We start from the raw sequence: 21,154 nt of genomic DNA on the forward strand, positions 1-21,154 counted from the left end.
AAGCTGTTCTTAGTGTAGATTTGTGTCTTCTTTTGAAATAGTTGTGATCTTCATGATCTATTTGCTCTGAGAACTACACTTTCGCATATGAATGAAGTAGATGATATATCTTTACTTTCCCGCTGACGTGAAAACCGGAAAAATGTTATTTTACTTTAGAGTGCTTTGTACGTAAAAATGTGTTTATATATTTTTTAATTACCCAAATAACCACTACATTTAAAAATTTACACATCTCAGAAGTTTTTGCTCTTCCCAAGTTTAAACAAATAATTACTTGATGGATTTTGATAAAATGGTCATAAATAAATTATAAAAGAGCTGCATATTTTTATGTATATAAAAGTTAATATTTTAAGAAATAATGGCCTACTATCAAACATTTCATTATCATTACCCCCGATCTTATTTTCGATCATTTATAACATAAATCATCAATCTTACGCATCAGGTGCTAGTCCAGGGATCACGAAATATTATATATTGATTAATTTAAATAGTTCATATTTCATTCAATCGAACCTGGAATCTCAAGCATTGTAGGTAAATGCACTAACCACTACAACAGGAGGTGAAGTACTAAAAAATGAAACCGATTAAATAGAACTAGTGTAACTATTTCTTCGTGCCATTCATAAAACATTGTGATCCTTGACATCACTCGATCTCGGTGTATGTGAACGGTACCTACGTACAGACAGAAGGTAGTAGGGATGAGGTCAACAGAGACGGCAACACAAGCACGAAGAGTCCTCACTCATCACAACAGCCGAGCCCGCGGCCTACGCCGGGCGAGCCAGTCACAGTCCTCTCACCGCGCGGCGCCGGTGACACGCCACCACCCGCGCGCTACCGAGACAATGTTCGCACGACCGCGACCGTGCAAACCTCCGACCGACTCCTCGCGCGCTTGCCTCCGTAAATAACCACCATGACATTTCTCCCGTTAGCGCTAGTAATATTCCTAGCGATGCATGTAAAGTACGCTCATTCCTACCCGGGAGAACACCGCCATTTCCCGAACGCGGACGGCGCGAGCTTCAAAAGTTTTTCAGGAGGGGTGATATCCAGAGCTTTCGAAGGAATACAAACGATATCGAGACCATTTACGCGTCGAGCCGTTGAAAAAACCGAGTACGCGGAACTTGCTTCCAAACTGTATTACGACCCTGTTTCGAGAAGATTTAAAATACTCGATAGTGAAAATGATCGAAAAATTATCGCGTCTGAAACTCGCGGGAGAAGCTCCCGCGTGCTCGGCCTTTGGGACTCGGTAGTAAACTTCATAACGGACGGATTCTTCACCGGAGATTATAATAGGACTCCTAAGCGAAAGAAGAAAAGAGTCGACCGTTTAGATTCCGAAGAATATTTCGATCCTTTGGATAGTATATTAGATGGCCTGGAAGACTTACTCGGAGGGAAAAGAAAGAAAAAAGCGAAACGCGCGAATGAGCTCCATGACAGAGAGCCGAACAAATGGAACATTCCCCCTCCTTCAAAATACGAGTCCATTGAAATTAACATCCAAGATACTGATACAAGTTCTACGACTCCTTTTACTGAAGAAATTTCAGATATTATAGAACAAACCGAAATTGAGTCTTATGATCTAGAAACAACGACTGCTGTAGATTATGTAAACGAAACATTCAGCACAAATTTAGATATTAAAAAATCCAGCGAAATATCCGAAGTTTCCACGATTTCCACGGTTACTCCGTTTACGACTGGTTTGTCTACTAAATATGCGAGTAAAACTACAAGGAAGCCTGTTCGCAAGAGCCCTACAGTGAATATTCGGCGTCCCATGATGACGAACCATCAGGCGGTATATGGTCAGCCGAGTCTCGTCTCATCGGGGACTGTGGTGCACGTGAAGGAGTGTGCGAACAAATTGCCCAACAGGATACCCACTCCTTGGACAAGCCGCTTGACAACGTTACCATCCACCACAACAACTCCAGCTCCCGCGGGTATTTATGTTATTATTTTTTTTGATATTGTGGGCTTTACACCACTAACTCATTTGTGCATACCGATTTAAGATTGATCAACCCGTACCATTGTGTGGATTTATTATAAGCAATATTAAAGTTCCATAAGTAATTTCCACCAACTTAATTACAATAATAATTAGAAATTTAATTATTAACAACCCTAGTGAGGCGGTCAAAATGTTTAAAATTTACATATTTTGTTATTTATAATCATTTTTATATCTGATATTAAAAATTGTAAAAATGAGTCGGTTTATAGTCCTGTGACTAGTGTCTCAGACTCACGGATCAAAGGTCCGTGGTTCGAATACCACTCTACCCCAACTTGATTCCCATTTACTAATAGTGAGTTATTTACAACTCATTGAAATTGGCCCTCAAAATTAAACATTTAGGTAAATCATATAAATGCAAAAAAAACAATAACAAATTAAATAATCGGTAAACGTTGGAACAAAATAAATTTCAAGAATACCTTGAGTGTGTCCAACCAATGACAGGTCATAGGCCCTATACATGCCTATACTTCCACATTCCCTCTTGAAAATGTCATCCATTTTAGTGTAGGAAAATAAAATTAGTTTTTCTGTTATGGTTTTCTGATTCATGCCTCTTTTTTACAACCTGCCTAGTAATGAATTTCAGTTTTATACATTTTTTAATCCATAAAACAATCCCACAAAATACAAGCAACCAAGTTAATCGAATGTCAAAAGCATTCAGAATTACTGATTTTAATAACAACCGTTTTAATTACTTTCGATTTATAAAATGAAATACCTGCACATGCATTTCCACAGAACCAATCGTCGGAATACCTGTACCTATGGTTACCACCTCTCGCTACAATAATCATCACGCATCGTCGGAGCTCTTCAGAACTCACTAGTTGAATAAATTTAATTGGAATCTCTATTTTCTCCTTGTTTATTAATCTCCATAATCATGCAAAGTAAGCATGTGGAAAACGACATGTTACTATAATTATTACTGTCCCATTAAATTACACCGGCTTTTGGATTACATTGTAAATGTTTTAAACTCTAGGTATATTTCTATATTTAAATACACAGCTTACCATACATTAAAAGATAATATTATGTCGCTTCAAGTAAATAAAAATTAGCGACGATATGGGAAAATGAAATTTCAACAATCAAATTATATTTTTATTTATTTACTGAGTGTAAACATAAATTGGTGTCCGTTTGTTTTCAAATCTAAAAATGAGCACCAAAAGTATTAGAAAATGGTAAAATTTATAAATTATTTAAAATAAAATTGTATGCTCTACAAGATACTGTATTTACTTTAACGTTACGTATGTTATTTTATTTGATTGAGAGCCTTCAAAATGAAATGTTAAGTAGAGGTAAGTGAGCATTTATGACACCACATTCTGTTCGTGTTCAATCGAGGTAATAAAGGAGATTAAATAAATATATACCACTGTTTTTTTTTGTATTACGTGTTTTTTGAACAGGTATTATTTTATCTAGTGAAGCTGCTGGGAATATTTCTTGCAATTTTCCCACGTCAAACACCTTTAATTTTTTTGCCAATAAACGCCGTATTTCGAACTTTCGTGCTGAATTTTGCACTGAACTAAACTGAAAATGGCCGCGTTTGTTTTACCCATGATACGTGATAACAATTATGAATATTTTATTTATAGGTTGGTTCGACTTCTTTTCTGCTGATAATCCAGATGACGAAGCGGTGGTGGAGCCAACAGAGGCTTCATCCGGTGGATGGTTTGATAGTATGTTTGGTGTAGAGACTACCACCAAACCACCCACCACAGTTCCGACAACGCTATCTCCAGAAACCAACTGGTTTGATTCTATGATCAACCTAGAAGAAGATGACACTCCAACACCAACTAAACCACCTTTCGGTAAGAGGTTTTATATAAACAATGTTTTGAGCATGTCCAAATGTTTGTAGACATGCTGGATTTCCTCCCTAGGGACTTACGTAGATCTAAATCTACCTGTCATTAGCTGGTTTAATTGGCCACTTTACAAACTGAGTAAAGCGCTGTAAATGTCTAGACTTCGATATTCCCTACTCAAAAATGTTTTCCGCTTTTATTGCAACAGATTTAAGTCTTATGTTAGTTTATTTTATTTAAAACCTAACAAATTAAGAAAAGGGCAGATAAAAAATTCATTCAATCAAGTATAAAGATAAAAATAACTCTAATGAGGATGTTCAGTGGTTTTTTTTTTTTTAATAGACTATTAAACTAAGCCAAAAATAGTTTTTTTTTATTTGATGTATCGTATTATTAGCGGTGTGATTTTTTAACGGTTCGTATTTTAGAAATTACTTCGCGAGTGACGTCTTAAGTTCTTTTCCCTTTCTTCTCGAATAGTTCTGCTGATTCGTCAGTTGACTTACTGTAAACACGAAATATATTACAACTCTCTTATCATTGGTTTATTCGGAAGAACTAGTGACGTCATGCAAAATAGTTCGTTTTTATTAAAATCATTTTCTTGAAAATCTTTCTTGAAAGATGTTCTAATTTTTACCGCGCGTAAGAATATATTTTTTATATCTAATTTTCCGTAAGGCTGATCTTCCTCATTGCAATGAAAAAAAAAAAAATTATTACAATTTAGAACGAAAAGATTTGAACGAATTATTTATTTATTTTAAATATCTTATTGAAAATAAATGCACTCTAGCGGGCTTATTACTAAAAGCAATATCTACCAACCAACCAATATCAAACTTTGAAAGGGTTTAAATTGATCACGATTATATTTCGCCTCAGATATTATAATTTTTGAAAATCGATAGTATGTTAATATATTTTATTACACAGCACTTAAAGTGTACGCTTAAACTAACCAATGACATGTCCTAAGCTCTATAAAAGTCTAAAATTCCATATTCCCTTCTCAAAAAATGATTTTCATCTCTGTGTATGTATTACTCCCTATTTTTTTTATTATTAAAAGGATCTACCCGCTAAGCCTCTATTTAGAGGCTTGTCAGCAGGTGAGAAAGAGGGGATGTGGAAGGAGGTTATGAAGAATGCACCACAACACCCAGACCAATCGAGAAAACAATATTTCTTGTATTTTTTTCTTGCAACTGGCGGGAATCGAACCCGCGTCGCCAGCTTCACAGTTAGCCGTCTAACCAACTACTCCACGGCGCCAGTACCTATACTGAAAAATAATACCTACAACATTGATACAGAAAACACGGGAGTCGTCTTTTTGCCGTTTTGAAGTTAAACATTCAGGAATTATCGCAATAAGCTATTATATACTTGTATCACTTGAATACTTTTTTTTACTTTGATTTTAATTTTTAAACTTATTTATGTTTTTTTTTTCCTTATCTTTTTTTGTACTTAATAATAATAATAATGTTTAGATAATTTATATAGCGCCATTTTTGTGAAAATCACCTCAAGGGCGCTGTACAATAAATAAATATCCCAACACGTCTTGCTGCTACAGAGCGCATGGACGGTTGGGATTCTAGACCCCATTTACTAAATTTAGATATTTGATAGTTGATAACATTTACATAATATGATAAAAATGATATGATAGCTAACATCACAAATTATCTATTATTATTGTACTAAAAATATTTCATTGATAACCTTAGATATAATTATAATATAATATGGAAGCTTCACTGGTCCATTAGAGGCAAGTCTAACCGTGTAAAATATAAAACTTTTTAACCGTACTGTATGTTTCCTGAATAAAAGAAAATAAAAAATAAAATAATTTAAAAAATCACTGAAGTCCACTTTCGTCATAAAAATGTTTTTTTTAGTTGAAATAAAAATCTGAAGTCCACTTTGTTTTAGTGCAAAAAACATCAGTTGTCCCGGATATACCATTTTATGTACTTTTATTATTAAAATAATCATTGTTTTACATTAAAAGTTTGAATTAAAAGTCATTAAAAGTCATGATGTTTTGGAGATCCCACAATCACTAAGTCTTGTTTTCTGAACATTTCGTTATACTCCCGTGGTTTATCCTTTAAGGTACAGAAGTATTGTTTCATTCACCACCAAAAATATTGAATATGCGGATAATTAGTCATAATTTAAGTACATTTTTCACAATTATACGTATATAAAAAGGCTACGATGCAAATTTTGATAGATGCAGAAAACGAGGAAGACCAATGAAGACATGGCACGATCAAGTCCATCAAATACTTGAAAACGGACCTGTCAAAAGTAGGAATAATCGGCGTGCGTGCATGAGAAGATGTATGAATGTAGAGGAAGCGAGGTCTGTATGCCAAGATAGTGATTAGCGTTCTATCCTCTCTGCCTACCCCTACGGGAAAACGGCATGATGGTTTGTTTATTTTGTTTGTTTGTTTTAATAAGGCTAATAGCTGCCAGCTAGTTTTATATCTATAGTAACACACAGAAATAAATCTGAACTAAGGAAATATGTATACCTCTTTCTCACATGAATGTTTGCATGTTTATTAAACAAAAAAACAAACCATCACGCCGTTTTTCCGTAAGGGTAGGCAGAGAGGATAGAACGTCACATCACTCTATATTTGCATCTCGCTTCCTCTACATTCATTCATCTTTTTATTCACACACGCCGATTATTCCGACCTTTAACATGTCCATCTTATAGCATTTGTTGGATTTGGTCATGCCATGTCTTACTCGGTCTTCCTCTATTTCTGCATCCATCAACATTCGCATCGTAAATATTTTTAGCCATTCTTTCGTTGTCTATTCGCTCTACATGTCCAAACTAACGCAGAGCTCCTTTCTTGATTTTGTCGATAATTTTTATCTCAGCCTTACATAATGTTTGGATCTCAACATAGTTTTACCACACATTCGCCTGAGAGATCGCATTTCGACAGCATTCAGCCTACTTCCATCCTTGTTTTTTCAGTCCAAACCGCTAATTTTGCCTCTTGCAACAAACATTTATTTGCCAAGGTTGATTTAAGTGGACCATTCACTCTGTTCCCGGCACTCACCCTCCTTTCAATATCTTATTTAGTCATTCCATCCCTAGTGAACATACTTTCCAGATACACAAATTCCTCTACCTGTTTTAGTACAACCCCATTTACAATGATTTCACATTTAGTCATACTTTCATTTCTTTCAAAAACCATCACATTCGATTTATCGACATTCATCAGCAAATCGCTTCCCTTACATACATTGTAGACTTTTGTTACCAAGAATTGCAGTTCCTCATTTTACGTTTATCATGATTTATGTTTATCATGATTTGTTTTATCTTTTTTTTCAAATTGTTGAGGGCAGTGCAATATTTGATATATCTTAGATGTAGCTAGTATACGAATAATTTGTTTTTTTATTGTAAGTCAGAGCCCTACATAATAATTTGTAATGTATAATATTGTAGCATACATGTATTATATACAATATATTGAAATATACTCATACCATTATTAATTCACAAATGTAAATAATGATACCAGTTTCAGTGATACCTAAAGAAAGGAAAGGAAAGCGTAAAAGTTATAAAGGCTTCCAACTTCTCCGGATGTACCCCGATACTGCAAAGAAGGTGGAGGACCTCAGAGACTTACAAGAAGATACCCAAGGATCAGGCCTCATGTGGTGGTCAAGTCCCTCCGTCAATAGATCAGCGGACCTCATGGTTCCCCCAGGTTTACTTAGTGATATTAAAGATCACCTGAAATCTGAAGGAATGCAATACGATGTAGTTATTTGGGATCTACAGGTATTTATTTACTTAAATTCTTTTAAGTAATAAAGTGTTGACTAATGGACTAACATATTATATTAAAATTTGGGAAGGTATTAGATTAATTCTATAATTTATTAGTTATTAGTAATGTTTATGGAACGGTAATTTACAAATAATAAGAGGCAAACAATTTTACAAGAAAATTTCATTCAAGCTGTGGTGCCATTGATATTACATAAAAAATGAATCAGATGTAAAATATGTCTAATATTGTAAAATGCAGTTTAAGATCTGTAAAAATATTTACATTATTTTAAAAGTCATTAATTGTAATTATCTACAACATACACATATAGGCTTTATGCATATATTTTTTTCTTTTTAATACTCAAAGAAGTGATAATATTACCCACGTACGAAAAAATATATAAATTTGTGTAGTACCTGCCTATTCAATTTTATGCATGGGTAAATAATGGAGGATTTTTAAAATTGATTCAGAACTTTATGTTTTATATTCATAGAAAGCAATCCAGTATGAAAATCCAAAACTATCCAAGACCCAGCGATTAGAACTAGAAAAAGTTAAAGGACATCCTATGACATGGCGGAGGTTTCACAGATATGCAGATATACTTCGTTACATGGAGTATTTATCATTTAAATACCCAGAAATAGTGGATCTCATTCCACTTGGCAGAACATCAGAAGGCTTGCCTATAATGGCTGCCAAGGTAAACAATAATCTAATATTAAGGACATAATGTAAACTCTTTTTTTTTTAATTATCTAGTAGGTCAATCAATGATTTGATGATTGTATGTGAAATTTCAAAAAGCTGGTTGTACTTCATTTAAAAATGGCGTAACGTTCCTAAAAGTCGTAACGTTCCTAAATGTCGTAATGTTCCTAAAAGTCGCAACGTTCCTAAAAGTCGTAACATTCCTAAAAGTCGTAACGTTCCTAAAAATTTTATACAGACAAATCTAGTACTAATTATTAAATTCACTCGCCTATTCAGAGCTACATACACTTGGCGATGAATTTAGCTTTATTGATATCTTTTGCTGTTTTATTGGAATACATATTGGAATTTAAAGACAGACTTTTATTAATGGTAGAAACATTTATTTTGGTCATTTGGCCATTTTGTGTAAGAGTCCCATTATTTTTTTTGTGTCTGTTTATTTTGTATACTTTATCACTTTGCAGTTTAAAGTTTTAACCAACTTATGTAAATTTTTCAAAATGTACAAGCCCACTTAAGCGTTTAAAATAAATAAAATAAGTATTGAAAAATGAAAATAAGTAAAAAATAAGTGACACAAAAAATTATCAAACCGATTGTAAATGATATACCACTGGGTAGTGGGAAACTCTCAGGGGTACTCCATAAATGTTGACTTGTGTTTGGGAAACTCTCGTTTTTTTAGAGATTCTGTAGAATAGTAATGTTGGTATATCATATTTTGTCATCAAAGCCCAATGTCTCTGGGTAAACTGAGCAAATATTTTTGTGCTGTCCTTTCCCATCAAAGGGATGTTGTCTTTTTAACCCTTGGTGTCATATGTCAAATTTAGTATTAACAATCCTTTCACCGTGACTAGGTTAAATAAGTAGTTAATAACTTTGATATAATACAAGTATGAAGAGCGTCAGTAGATGATAAGTAATTTTTCAAATACTACACCAAATTGATGATGTCAAATATTATGTTAAACACCACAGTTGAAGTGGACTTTTGTAACGGGATTATACAAAGAAATGAACCTTTTTTTGCTACGGTTTCTTGTAATTATAATATGGTCTTGACGAAAGAATGACAATATCCTACATAGAATTTCATTCAAATTGCCAAACTCACAGTGAAAAAACAAAGAAAGCAGTAGAGGTAAATTCAAATCCTGGTTTATGAAATTGAAAAAGTAACTCATTTCATTGACAAAAAAATGTTGTGAGCAAGATTGATAGGAAGACCCTCGGCCTTTAAAACGATTTACTGGTATGTAGAGGGACTGAAGCGGAGGTATACCATTAAATTTCACCCCTTTTTACCACATATTAACCTATATTTCAGACCTTGTTTAGTGAATATTTTGGATTGATTTTATGATGTGAATGACGCATAAAACCAAAACTAACTTATAATTCGAGGCAAACACAGAGCCACATCTTTTTTTTGTAAACATTACCTACAAACCGGTTACACTTCGATTAATGTCACTGCTAACTATGCCAATTGGCAGAGTTGGAAGTGGGAAGCAGTTTTTAATCCATATGCCATTTATCAGTTATCATTTTTTACGTTTTTCCACAAAAATGTATACATATCCTTTTGCCTTATTTTGCATTTTTTATTATTCAATCTCCGAGCCAATATGATAATAGAACATGTTTGATTTTTTTAAAGATTTTTTTTTTTAGACTGGCAGTGAAAGTGTTAAATGCCTTTATGTGTACATCTCTGCTTATTATTATTTCAAAATGATTAGATAATGCAGTATTGTGTTAATATTGAACATTAATTACATTTTTTAACACTGCTACTTACTATATATTTTGAATTATGTTACATTTCCCATTACCAACTTACTTATTTTATTGTTTAAGGCATCTGTACCTCCAACTAAGATGCATAATACTTATGCAGAAAGAAAGAAATGGAAGTTAAAATCGAAAATGAAGCCTGCTATATGGATAGATGGAGGAATGCATGCCAGAGAGTGGATATCTCCAGCTGTTGCATCTTGGTTTCTTCATACTCTTGTAGAGGGAGAAAATGGCAATGGTAAATAATCTACACTTCATTAGTAAAACAGGCATAGAATTATACTATACTATTATAGACTTTTATAATTCTATAGAAGCAGGTATACCTACTAACGATGACATAAATTTACACCTTTCTGATTTTACAAAAATAGGTGGAGACATGGAATTATTGAAGATAGCTGATTGGTACATTCTTCCTGTGGGGAACCCAGATGGATATGAGCATACTCATACAAAAGATCGTTTTTGGAGAAAAACTCGCTCTCAACATCAAAACGAAGAAAGTTATTTTAATAGCTGGTGAGAAAACTTATTTAAACTATATACTTAACCAACTGTCTGAAATGAATCAAAATATGTTTTATATTATTAACACCCTGATACAGGTATGATATGCTGTTATTATTTAATTAATTGACAAAAACGATTTTGTAACACTGGCAACTCTACACTGTGGAGACCTCAAAAAGAACTGCAATTGTTTATTTTGTTTTTTTTTATTTAAGCAAATTTATAGATTATTTAACAAAATATTGTAAAACTATGACAACTTATATTGTAACAATAAGGGTTCAATTAAAGTGTTCTAGAGATATAAGTAAAATCATTAGATTTCTTAGCCATCTCTGTAACAAGATATTTATTATCAATATCATTAAATACTTAGGTAAGATAGTAGTAACTTTCTTAATAATTGATATCAGCAGGGACAAGTTGGTCATTGTCAATAAAATAAAATATAATTGCACTAGCAAAAATAGCTCAAAGTAACACAAAAAGTAAACATCTCAGGAAGCAGGGGTAGGTATACATATTATATTCTTATCTCCAAACTGTTGGAGCCTAGAGTATACCTGTATAGAATACTTTTTATGGCTTGTTGGTGGAGATTTATATCAATACTTACTTATAATAAAATGACCTAACTTTAAAAACAATTAATTTAATACGCTTTTTAATACAAAAAAAAACATAACAATTAAAATATGCAAACATAAACAAATTTAATAACCATCTGTGTATAATCATTCGATCAAGTAGCCACTCTCTTATTTTGCTCTTGTTACATGCTTAAATTACAAATTTAAAATGCTAGGTACTAAATAAGGAAGAGTTTTACTACCATACATATTATATATTTTTAGTACTACTAAACCATAATAGAGTGTATTATAATCATGTTTAGGAGGAATTTTTAAATTATTAATGTTAAATTGTTCTAAAACTCTAATACTCTATTCTCTTCACCTTACAAATATATTACATCATAAGGTGATCATGTTATGGATTCACTGTCTCCTACTTACCATTGAGTTTTTTTTTTTTTTAATGTATGGACTTCACAATAAATATTTTACAGGTATCCCTGGAATTGGGGCAATACTGAATGTATGGGTGTGGACACAAATAGAAATTGGGACTATCACTGGGGGGAAAAGGGTTCATCTAATGACCCCTGTAGTGACTTTTACGCCGGACCTCGTCCATTTTCAGAACCTGAAACAATGGCAGTCTCTAGTTTTTTGATGGAAAATAGAGACCAATTTAAAGTAATTTATTAATTTTTAAAAATGCAAAAAATATTAAGATTGGACATAAATTAAACAGAAATTTTGTTTTTAGGCTTATCTAACATTACAATCATATGCTCAGATGTGGGTATTGCCAACAACACATTCTCGGGAACAATTCTCAGATACAGCAGATTTAGTGGAGATGGGAAAACTTGCTCTAAATGCATTGTCCGCTGTGTCAGGAACTAAATATCAGATCGGATCTCTAACAGATCTTGTAGAGCAAGTAACAGGTACAGCCCATGACTGGGCCAAAGGAAGAGCCGGAATAAAATACTCGTATGCAGTTAAAATGAGAGATTCGCAGGGACCTTATGGATTTCTTCTTCCAGGATCACAAATCATACCTGCGGCAAAAGAAACATGGGAAGCTGTTAAAGCAATAGCTGATAATTTATAAATTAAAATGAAAAAAATTGACTGATTAGAATTATTTTTTAATTTATAAAATTTATAAACTGTTATTTATGACTAGGTATTTCATTGTAATTATTTATTTGATGTAGTGTTTAAATTTGACAATAATATATTTTTTAATACTCATGAATTTCGTATCTATTTTAATGAAAGCTAAGCAGTATGAAAGTCAAATAAAGTTAAAATAATAATGATATACTCGTCGATTCTTTTTGTTTGTATTTGCATATATGAATAACTCCCTAGAGAGGAAATCCAGCCAGTCTGCAAGCATTTGGACAGACTCAAACATTATTGAATTACTACCTGGTAAAAGAAGAAGTATAAAAATTAGAAAATTGTTTTCAGGCGTTGCCTAGTAGGTGATTTGGTTCGGCCGGATGAATCTCACCCACGTGATAAAGATTTCAGCTCTTTTACTTTACAAAAGTCAACAGATGGAAGAGTTAAGGAAATGTGGATGTTGAAACATGGGCAGAATGGTGAATGTTACACAGTGTGTAAAGTGGCCACTAAAACCAGCCAATGACATGTCATAAGCCCTGTAAATGCCTTGACTTACATATTCCCTTCTCAAAAATGTTTTCCCTTTCTGTTGAAATAAATTTAAATATGAATAACTTCCTAGGGAGTAAATCCAGCCACTCTGCAAGCATTTGGACATACTCAAACATTGTTGAATATAATACAGTATAACTAAGGTGTAACTGAATTGTGTTTTTCAATAACCATGAAAATTATTTATCTTCTGAAAAAATCGATAAAATATCGGTGATATTTATCTTAGTATATAATATAAATTGTCTATTTCCCAAGCCGACATTTTTAAATTACGCGGGAACGACAAGAACATCCGAAAGTAAAGCGTCAATGTCTGTGGTCAAGTCCAATGTTTTTTGTCTATGGTCAAATGAATTGTCACTTTTTGACAATAATTTTTAAAAAAGTAACCTATAAATGTCTGCAAACCTATATTATTTCAAATTTGTAAAATAAGTCATATACTTATAGCAAAAACGATTCGTCTACAATTTAGTCGGGCTCTAATTATTACAGAAGCGTAAAATTTCTGTTTTTTATTTATTTCAAAGTACTTTTCTTTTACTGTAAACGTCTTAAAATGATGTTTGACAAAGTATTTCAATCGAAAGATGTAAACAACAGCGACAGTAGATTTACCATGTCAGTTGCAGCAATATTAGGTGGACTAGGTGCTGAGGTATACATTCCAATTTTCAGGTAATTTAAAGTATAGTTTCATGTAAAAGTTATTGTTTTTAATAATATATATGACTACTACTAATAACACTTTTTTTTAGAAAATACGATATAGGACATCACGACCTAGAAATAATAACCGAAGAAGACTTGATTATACTTGCTATTGATTCGCCAGATTTAAGGAAAACTATCATTAATATATTCAAAAATAAAAACACTGTTTTGCCACGGATGTTAGTATGCAAACATGGCATTATTTCAGTCTGATACATAATTGTGATTTTTTATTGATACTTGTTTATTATGTTAAAGGATACAGCCATACAATCTTCAGAATGCCACCCAGCTCTTAACAAATGCGTCAAAGCAACTTAGTATGATAAAATTAGCTATTTTAACTAATCATATATCATTAGGAAAGGATAAAAACCCACAAGATGTATTACTATTACCAGATCTTTATGCTACATCAGTCATGTTGGATGTCATTGAAAAAATAAATGATAAACTAGATGATATGAGTTATATTCTCATTAACAATTTACCGCAGGTAATTTTTTTTTATGTCACTTTGAAATATAATAATCGTACAATTCAGTTGATAAATAAGGATTTTTAACAATATGTTTCTTTTTTGGGTGATACCGTGTGTGTTGGATTTGTTCCGATGTTTCGGCTACCATCGCAGGAGCCATCTTCAGGGTAAACTGAGTGTTTTGTTGAAAAATTATGTGTTTAAGTCTCAGAGTAATAATGCGCCAAGCTATAGAGGAGCCCAAACGTAGGAAAACCATTATATGACTATTGGGTAATTAGTTAGCTACAGTTTGCAGCAAAACAATGGGCACGTTGGGAAACGTTGGGACAAATCCGAAACACACGGTATCACCCAAAAAAGAAACATATTGATAACAGTGACCGTGAAAATCTTCGTACCTATTTAAGGATTTTTAAGTATTTCAGCAGAGACTGAGAAGTCTAGGCATTTCTGGTAACACTCACATTTTGTGTAACTATGTCAATTTATTTAATTCTTTCATCTGTTAATTTATGTGAGATAATTTACAAAATTCTGTTGTTAAAACACCTTCCCGGAGAGTTAAATCCTGTACTTGAATTAAAACATTTGTACAATTTTCACATATTGATAATAAATTCATAAAAAAATATGATGAAACAAATACTGAATTCTCAACCATTTCAATCGTTTATCAAAATTAGCTGATATTTCAACAGGTTATCGATAACGTTTTTGAGAAGTCTAGTCTTTTTAATTCGCAAAAATCAACAGATAAATGCATGAAAGAAATACAAATGTTCAAAAATAGAGGAATGTTACAGTCACAGTCTGCAAACTGATCACTTAAACTGACCAATCATATAAGCCTTGTAAATGCTTAAACTTCCATATTCCCTTAAAAAAAATCATCCATCAGCATACTTCAAGGGCATTTTTCTATCAAGATCAATAATGTTGTGTAAATTCAGTAAGGTTTGAAAGAAAGTACTCATGTACTTTGACTCTTCATTTAAAAGTTTTATTACAAATACCTAAATGTTATATTTAGTTTTTTTTTGTCATTACAGTTTTTTTTAAATGGTGATTACAAGATAAAATATTTTTGGACATTTGTTTTCTTGAATTTTCACTAAAATTATATTTTAATGGTATGCACATATCGACTTTCATTTGACGACATTTGCAAATGTTTACCTGAGCTCAAGAGGGCAACATTTACAAAAACCTAGTTCAGAGATATTAACGTTTTTATGTTTTTTTTCACAAGATAGGCATTTATCTATAATGTATTTCATGATTACTTTCAATATCTTAAGTGTTATTAGATTACAATCTATCTAGCTTTAACAAACCCTTTTTAAACTTTTTTGCATCCTTAACTCCAAACTGTAAAAAATCGATTTGTTCCCTTTTAGAACTCAGGTACCGATATATATACAGGGTGTTAATTAAACCCTGTCACATCCGAACCACGATGATCAATATGAGGAAGAAGACATATTGGCACATTAAATTATTTTTTTAGAACAAATAAAATATCAAAAAAAGCAAATGGTTGCCTTCTTCTGCAGGGGAGAAACGAGGGGAGGCAGGGGGTAGTCTGATACTGCGCCGCGCTCCCCTCACTTCTTCCCCGCAGAAGTACGCAACCATTTATTTTTTAAATATGTTATTTTTTTTAAAATTCTTGGTTCTAAATATTTTTTTTAATAAGCTAATATGTCTTATTGCCCATACTGATCATTGTGTTTAAAGAACACCCTGTATATAGTCGCGCTCTACGTTCAAGGCGCACGGAAAAAATGCGGTTGTGTATTGTGAAAATTTTAAAGATATTGTGAATTTCACGTGAATCATGAGAAATTAGTAAATTATGTCTAATAAACACTTTTAAGTTAAGGGGCTATTCTAAAAATGTTGATGTTTTTAACATAAACTTCGTAGCAGCCAGCAGTATCTTTGAAAAGGTAAAACTGTCAATGTGAGTTTCTACAGAGTAAAATCAGTGTTTTTAAAATTGATTTGACTTTCTTTTTAGGGTGCTAAAAACAAACTTATTAGATCGAAGACACATAAGAACAAACCAAAGATAATCGTTGGTGGTGCTTTGATCGTCGTCCTGTCCATCTGCTTTCTGAAAACATTAAAAAATTTATAAAAATGCATCCTGATATTTCAGTATTATTTCTTTACCTTTGTTACTTCCTAAAATGATTGACCTTGCACCTTAGGTGGCTAGGAGCATAATTATTTTTTTACTATTTTAAAACAAATTTTTAATTTTCAACCTGTACTGTTATACTATAAGTGGACAGTACCTATCTCATTGAGAATCATGTAAAATGATGAGAAAATGAGCATCTCTGAAGGGTTAGAGGAGAATAGATTGTCTCATATAATTTAAAACACAAAGATATTACATTATGGGCTATGAGATGGTTTTTGCGAAAATGAGTTAAATGTACAGTTTTTTTCATTTCTTTTCTCCGCCTTTTAAAATATGAGCCATGTGACAATTTTTTTTTTAACGGAGATAGAAAACGAAACATGTGAACACAATCAAAATTTTGCATTTAAATATTGTCTCGGTATACAAAAAACACTTTGCATGAAATCCAAATTTAAGTATTTTCAAGCTTGTGATAGACAAAGATCATCACCCTTATTATGGTTTTAGAAATTGAGCAAAATCATTCATGTAATTTTTATTTTTATTATGAATAATTTACTATTATTGTATTTAAATTAATAACATCAATGTTGCATAAGGTATCGGATAGTATTTGACACCATACATAATATTTTATGTATTGGGTTGTGGTCCCGTGACTAGTGTCTCGGACTCACGGATCTAAGGTCCATGGTTCGAATTCCACTCTACCCCAACTTGATTCCTATTTTCTGATAGTGAGTTATTTACAACTCGTTGAAATTGGCCCTCAAAATCAAATATTTGGGTAAATTATAAGAAAACAAATATTTCTTTTTCAATAAAAAAAAAAAAGTCAAACTATTACCACCATTCAACTTAATTATCTTTTACCAAGGCATACAAATATGCACATGGATTGTATGCATTCTGTTATAGAAGTTACTACATCAAAAAACATAATCTGGGCTCCATCACAGTTGTCTACGGTTTTCGAACTTGCCAGAAAATCTCCCAAGCCTTATGAAGTAGAAGTCCTTTCTCATAAAGATTTTGGTTGATTGAGCGCTATATCTGAGAAATACTTTAATTAAAATCTGACTGGAAAAATTAGTCTTATCCGGATTTCTACATTTAAAAAATCTGCACCAAATAAAATAAATGTTACGTATTCAACCACACGGCAAAGATATTTTAGTACAAGGCACATAAAAAAATATACAAATCCCGCGTGCCTATACCCAAGGCAAAGTATGATGATTAGGTCCAATTATGTTCCAATCAAGTTATACCTCAATGATATAGGGCTGAATTTAAAGATCCCAATTAAATGAAAAGGAGACTTATGAAAGATAAGTATATAGGTTTATTATATTAGGTAGTTACGGACTCGTTAATACTAGCGGTAATCCTACTAAAAGTAATTGATAAAAAACTACATTTATTAGTATTTGACTACATAAATAATAATTATTATTTGTATTGATAATATGAATACATTCAATAAAAATAATTTTGTTCCAAAACATGTATTTTAATATATTCAGTCAATTTTCTAAGTATACTGGCTAGATTTTGAGGCAATTTCCCTCAAAAACATTGAATGCATTAGGCTTAAACCAATTATCTTCAAATTGTATACATCACTATTAGTACCTAATAAATATTTTTGCTTCACACATCTTAACAATAACCATGGTGCCTAAGAAGTTTTCATCACATTGAGAAGAAATTGTTAGTGGTGAATCAGCAATTAATCCATACAATATTTTAAGGTCTTTTTTTTCATTTATTATGGCTTTTACCATTCTTGGTAATATCAGCCAGAATCAAACAGCATTTACAAATAATGCTAAATAGGGCAAAACAATATTACAAACATGGAAAAAAAAATAATGTCAATTTTCTGAATCACTAGTATTGTAGCTTAGATACCAAAGTACTTATATATTTAAAAAAAGTTCTTACCTACATAGTTAACGAAAAACGTTATGCTCACTTTTTCAAAAACTTTGATTTTGGCTCTCCTGTAAAATTTACTTTATAGCGCATTATTTGGGCTTTTTGCCATTGATATACAATGAAAGCATCCACCCCTTTCCCGAAACTGTTCATAAAGACTTGAGTCTTTCTTCAGTTTCGCATATCAATATCATTTTTTTTAAAACTAATTAAGCGAAAATTTTAATTCTTTACAATCAAACCGCAAAAATAACAAAACAAATAAACTTTAAAAACTTTCATTGTACCCCTCACTGCAGTATTGTCAGTTTGTGATCAATCAAATACACGTGGTCAGCACAATCACCTTTTTCTAATTTCCCAGTATGACAGTGGAGGAATAGTGTTAGTTCTAAATTGAGACCGCGGCCGCACGCTCCAGATCCCGCATCGGAAAGGAAGAAGAACGTAGTATGAACGTAGTGCCATTGATGTAGTCATATTCTCTGCATACCACTACACATTTCAAATGTAATGGTATGAACATACAATTATAATAATTCTATGGGAATGAGGTAGATATGAATATATCATTCACATACATTTTGTGATAATAAAATCTCGATTAAATCAAGAAAGGTTTTCTGCGTTGGTTTGTACATGTAAAGCGAATAGACGGCGAAAGAATGGCTTAAAAGATTTACGATGCGAATGTTGATAGATGCAGGAAACGAGGAAGACCGAGAAAGTTATGACATGACCGAATCCAACAAATAATTGAAGATAGATGTCAAACGTGACAATTTTGCCCACTGCCGAAATCCTTAACAAAATCAAGTTTTAAAGTAAAAAAAGTTACTGGTATCATAAATATTACATTTGGTAAGTATATTTTGATAGTTCCATGGCAAAACTAAATATTTACTTTACCGCCAGCTTCAGTTGATCACTTGAAATTTGAAGTTAAACTTGAAGGTCGGTTTGTGTATATCTACAAATATTATCAAAACTTTTGTTGTTGCGGAGTTTGTGTTGAAAGGAGGCAAGTAAGTTTTATATATTTCATTGCATGCATAATAAAGACGCTATAGAACGTATTTCTGTAAATCTATTTGAACAAACACAATATATATTTAAGTGGGCAAAATTGTCTCACATTTCTTAGCTAGTGTTTTGATAATTTTGCCCACGTCTAGGGTTGTCGCTACATACTACATTGAAAAAACATTATCCAAGAAAGTAGAAAATATAAAAGAAAACGAAGTGAATGGCAAAAACATGATTTTAAACGAGGTAACGGGATGTTTTGTTCAAACTGGCCCATAAATCAGATTTTTCGCCAAAGATATAACAAATAAGATTTTAAAATCTGATGGGGGTTTCAACTCAAATACACGCTGAAAATGACAAGCCAGTTATTCTGTTCATTTAAACTTTTTATACCACACAGCAATTGGTAAACAATCCATCCGATTTTTCTCTGCCATCAGGATCAAAAGATACTTACACCTTATAGAGGAGAACATTGAAAAAAATGTCATAGCAACATGGAAACAACAGACTTTGATGCCTACTCAGTTGATGAATCAACAGATTTCGAGACATTCATCATAAGTAATTACGACGAATATGAACAACGTGCCTCCGAATCTTTGGCCGAGGAAAACGAAAAAACAGTGTCTGATCCGCTTGAAATTAATAACGGGGAAGATGTCGCTTTCGTTTAAGTAAAGTTTAACACTGTTGGTACGCAAAATGACAAATATTATGTCGGTTAAGTTATCAGCGCATCAACTACCACAATTTTAATATTGTTATGTCATTTGTAAGACGCAAACTTAATGGAGCTTTGTGTGATCTCAAGTTGAGGATATTGCTGATGTATTTAATTGGAACATAGTGAAATCTTTACCTGAACCTGTAATCTTGCGTCAAGGTTTTCATAAATTCAATGTACATCTTAAAAACTGCGAGATTGAGTCATTTTCTGTGAGTAAATCGAAAACCAATTTTGATTTTTACCATTCAAAAATAATTTAAACCATTTAAAAAAATGTAAGAATATCCGACCACATTTTAGATAGTTTTATTTATTAAATTTGCCAGCTTTTTGTGAAATTATGAAGACTTGTTTTTTATTTTAAAAGTTTTTTTTGTATAAATATTTTTAACAGTCTAAAGAAGAAAATAAAACATAGAAAATATTATGAATTCTGTACAAAAAATACAATTTCAAAGTATGGGTAATCTAGCAATTAATTGCACTGCTGTACAAAAAAAATAATATCGTTTTTTTTTCTACATATACATTTAAAGAAAAATCGTTTTGGGGGCAAGCTTCCTTAATTGGCTAAAGCATAGGCAAACACAAACAAATTAAAAGGATTAGAGATAAACTCCTTTGGTTTTGTTGAAAATCCAATTATGTGCCAACCCTGGCCCACAAATCTACATTGTATAGAAAAATTGAGGAAATAGTTGACAATTTTGCCCACCGGGTTTTTTCATTGATTTTATAATAGTGATGCCTCAATGATGCTATTGTTTAAACATAAACAGTTTTTTTCGCCCAAAAAGTAGTAATAAACCGTATGATAAGGATGATAAAACCAAAAATAACAGTTAATTACCAAGTGGGCAAAATTTTCAACTAGTGGAGATAATTTTGCCCAGCATGTTTTGTCTTCTAAAATTGCAAAAATAAAAGAAAAGCAAACGTTTTGTACTTGTAAACATGCTCAGAATAATTAGTATTACTATTCAACAAAATGGATAGGAGTAGTCCTATACAAAAAAAATATGATATCGTAAAAGTTTGTTAAAACTGGGCAAAATTGTCACGTTTGACGAT

General features: G+C 32.2%; 2 protein-coding genes and 1 long non-coding RNA gene across 3 annotated transcripts; 2 read left to right on the plus strand and 1 right to left on the minus strand.

Moving 5' to 3' along the window:
- Positions 1-755: 755 nt before the first annotated feature.
- Positions 756-12,598, plus strand: LOC148280988 (uncharacterized). The gene is made up of 8 exons (XM_088227508.1): positions 756-1,976; positions 3,676-3,897; positions 7,476-7,741; positions 8,233-8,442; positions 10,320-10,497; positions 10,634-10,781; positions 11,842-12,031; positions 12,105-12,598. Exons 1-8 carry the CDS (start codon positions 932-934, stop codon positions 12,453-12,455), a joined length of 2,610 nt encoding a protein of 869 aa, XP_088083634.1. The 5' UTR covers positions 756-931; the 3' UTR covers positions 12,456-12,598.
- Positions 12,599-12,732: 134 nt separating this feature from the next.
- On the minus strand, positions 12,733-18,155 carry LOC148280989 (uncharacterized). Its single transcript, XR_015822457.1, has 3 exons — positions 18,019-18,155; positions 16,298-16,347; positions 12,733-12,778 (listed from the first exon to the last, which is right to left on the minus strand). It is a non-coding gene; the product is annotated as an uncharacterized LOC148280989 (long non-coding RNA).
- Positions 13,328-16,378, plus strand: LOC148280990 (uncharacterized). Its single transcript, XM_088227511.1, has 4 exons — positions 13,328-13,711; positions 13,792-13,926; positions 14,006-14,243; positions 16,252-16,378. Exons 1-4 carry the CDS (start codon positions 13,593-13,595, stop codon positions 16,369-16,371), a joined length of 612 nt encoding a protein of 203 aa, XP_088083637.1. The 5' UTR covers positions 13,328-13,592; the 3' UTR covers positions 16,372-16,378.
- Positions 18,156-21,154: the final 2,999 nt, after the last annotated feature.

The sequence above is a fragment of the Micrasema longulum genome, unplaced genomic scaffold (genome assembly GCF_059751315.1).
Source record: "Micrasema longulum isolate JH-2025_06_02 unplaced genomic scaffold, ASM5975131v1 h1tg000508l, whole genome shotgun sequence".
In the NCBI taxonomy this organism is placed as follows: domain Eukaryota; kingdom Metazoa; phylum Arthropoda; class Insecta; order Trichoptera; family Brachycentridae; genus Micrasema; species Micrasema longulum.

What these genes read in the sequence shown, in the direction of transcription:
- LOC148280988 (XM_088227508.1), top strand. Translation starts at nt 932, where the DNA reads ATGACATTTCTCCCGTTAGCGCTAGTAATATTCCTAGCGATGCATGTA. An exon ending in AACAACTCCAGCTCCCGCGG is followed by an intron (nt 1,977 to 3,675) that starts GTATTTATGTTA and finishes TTTTATTTATAG; the next exon opens with GTTGGTTCGACTTCTTTTCT. An exon ending in ACCAACTAAACCACCTTTCG is followed by an intron (nt 3,898 to 7,475) that starts GTAAGAGGTTTT and finishes TAATGATACCAG; the next exon opens with TTTCAGTGATACCTAAAGAA.
- LOC148280990 (XM_088227511.1), top strand. Translation starts at nt 13,593, where the DNA reads ATGATGTTTGACAAAGTATTTCAATCGAAAGATGTAAACAACAGCGAC. An exon ending in GTATACATTCCAATTTTCAG is followed by an intron (nt 13,712 to 13,791) that starts GTAATTTAAAGT and finishes ACTTTTTTTTAG; the next exon opens with AAAATACGATATAGGACATC. An exon ending in TCATTAACAATTTACCGCAG is followed by an intron (nt 14,244 to 16,251) that starts GTAATTTTTTTT and finishes CTTTCTTTTTAG; the next exon opens with GGTGCTAAAAACAAACTTAT.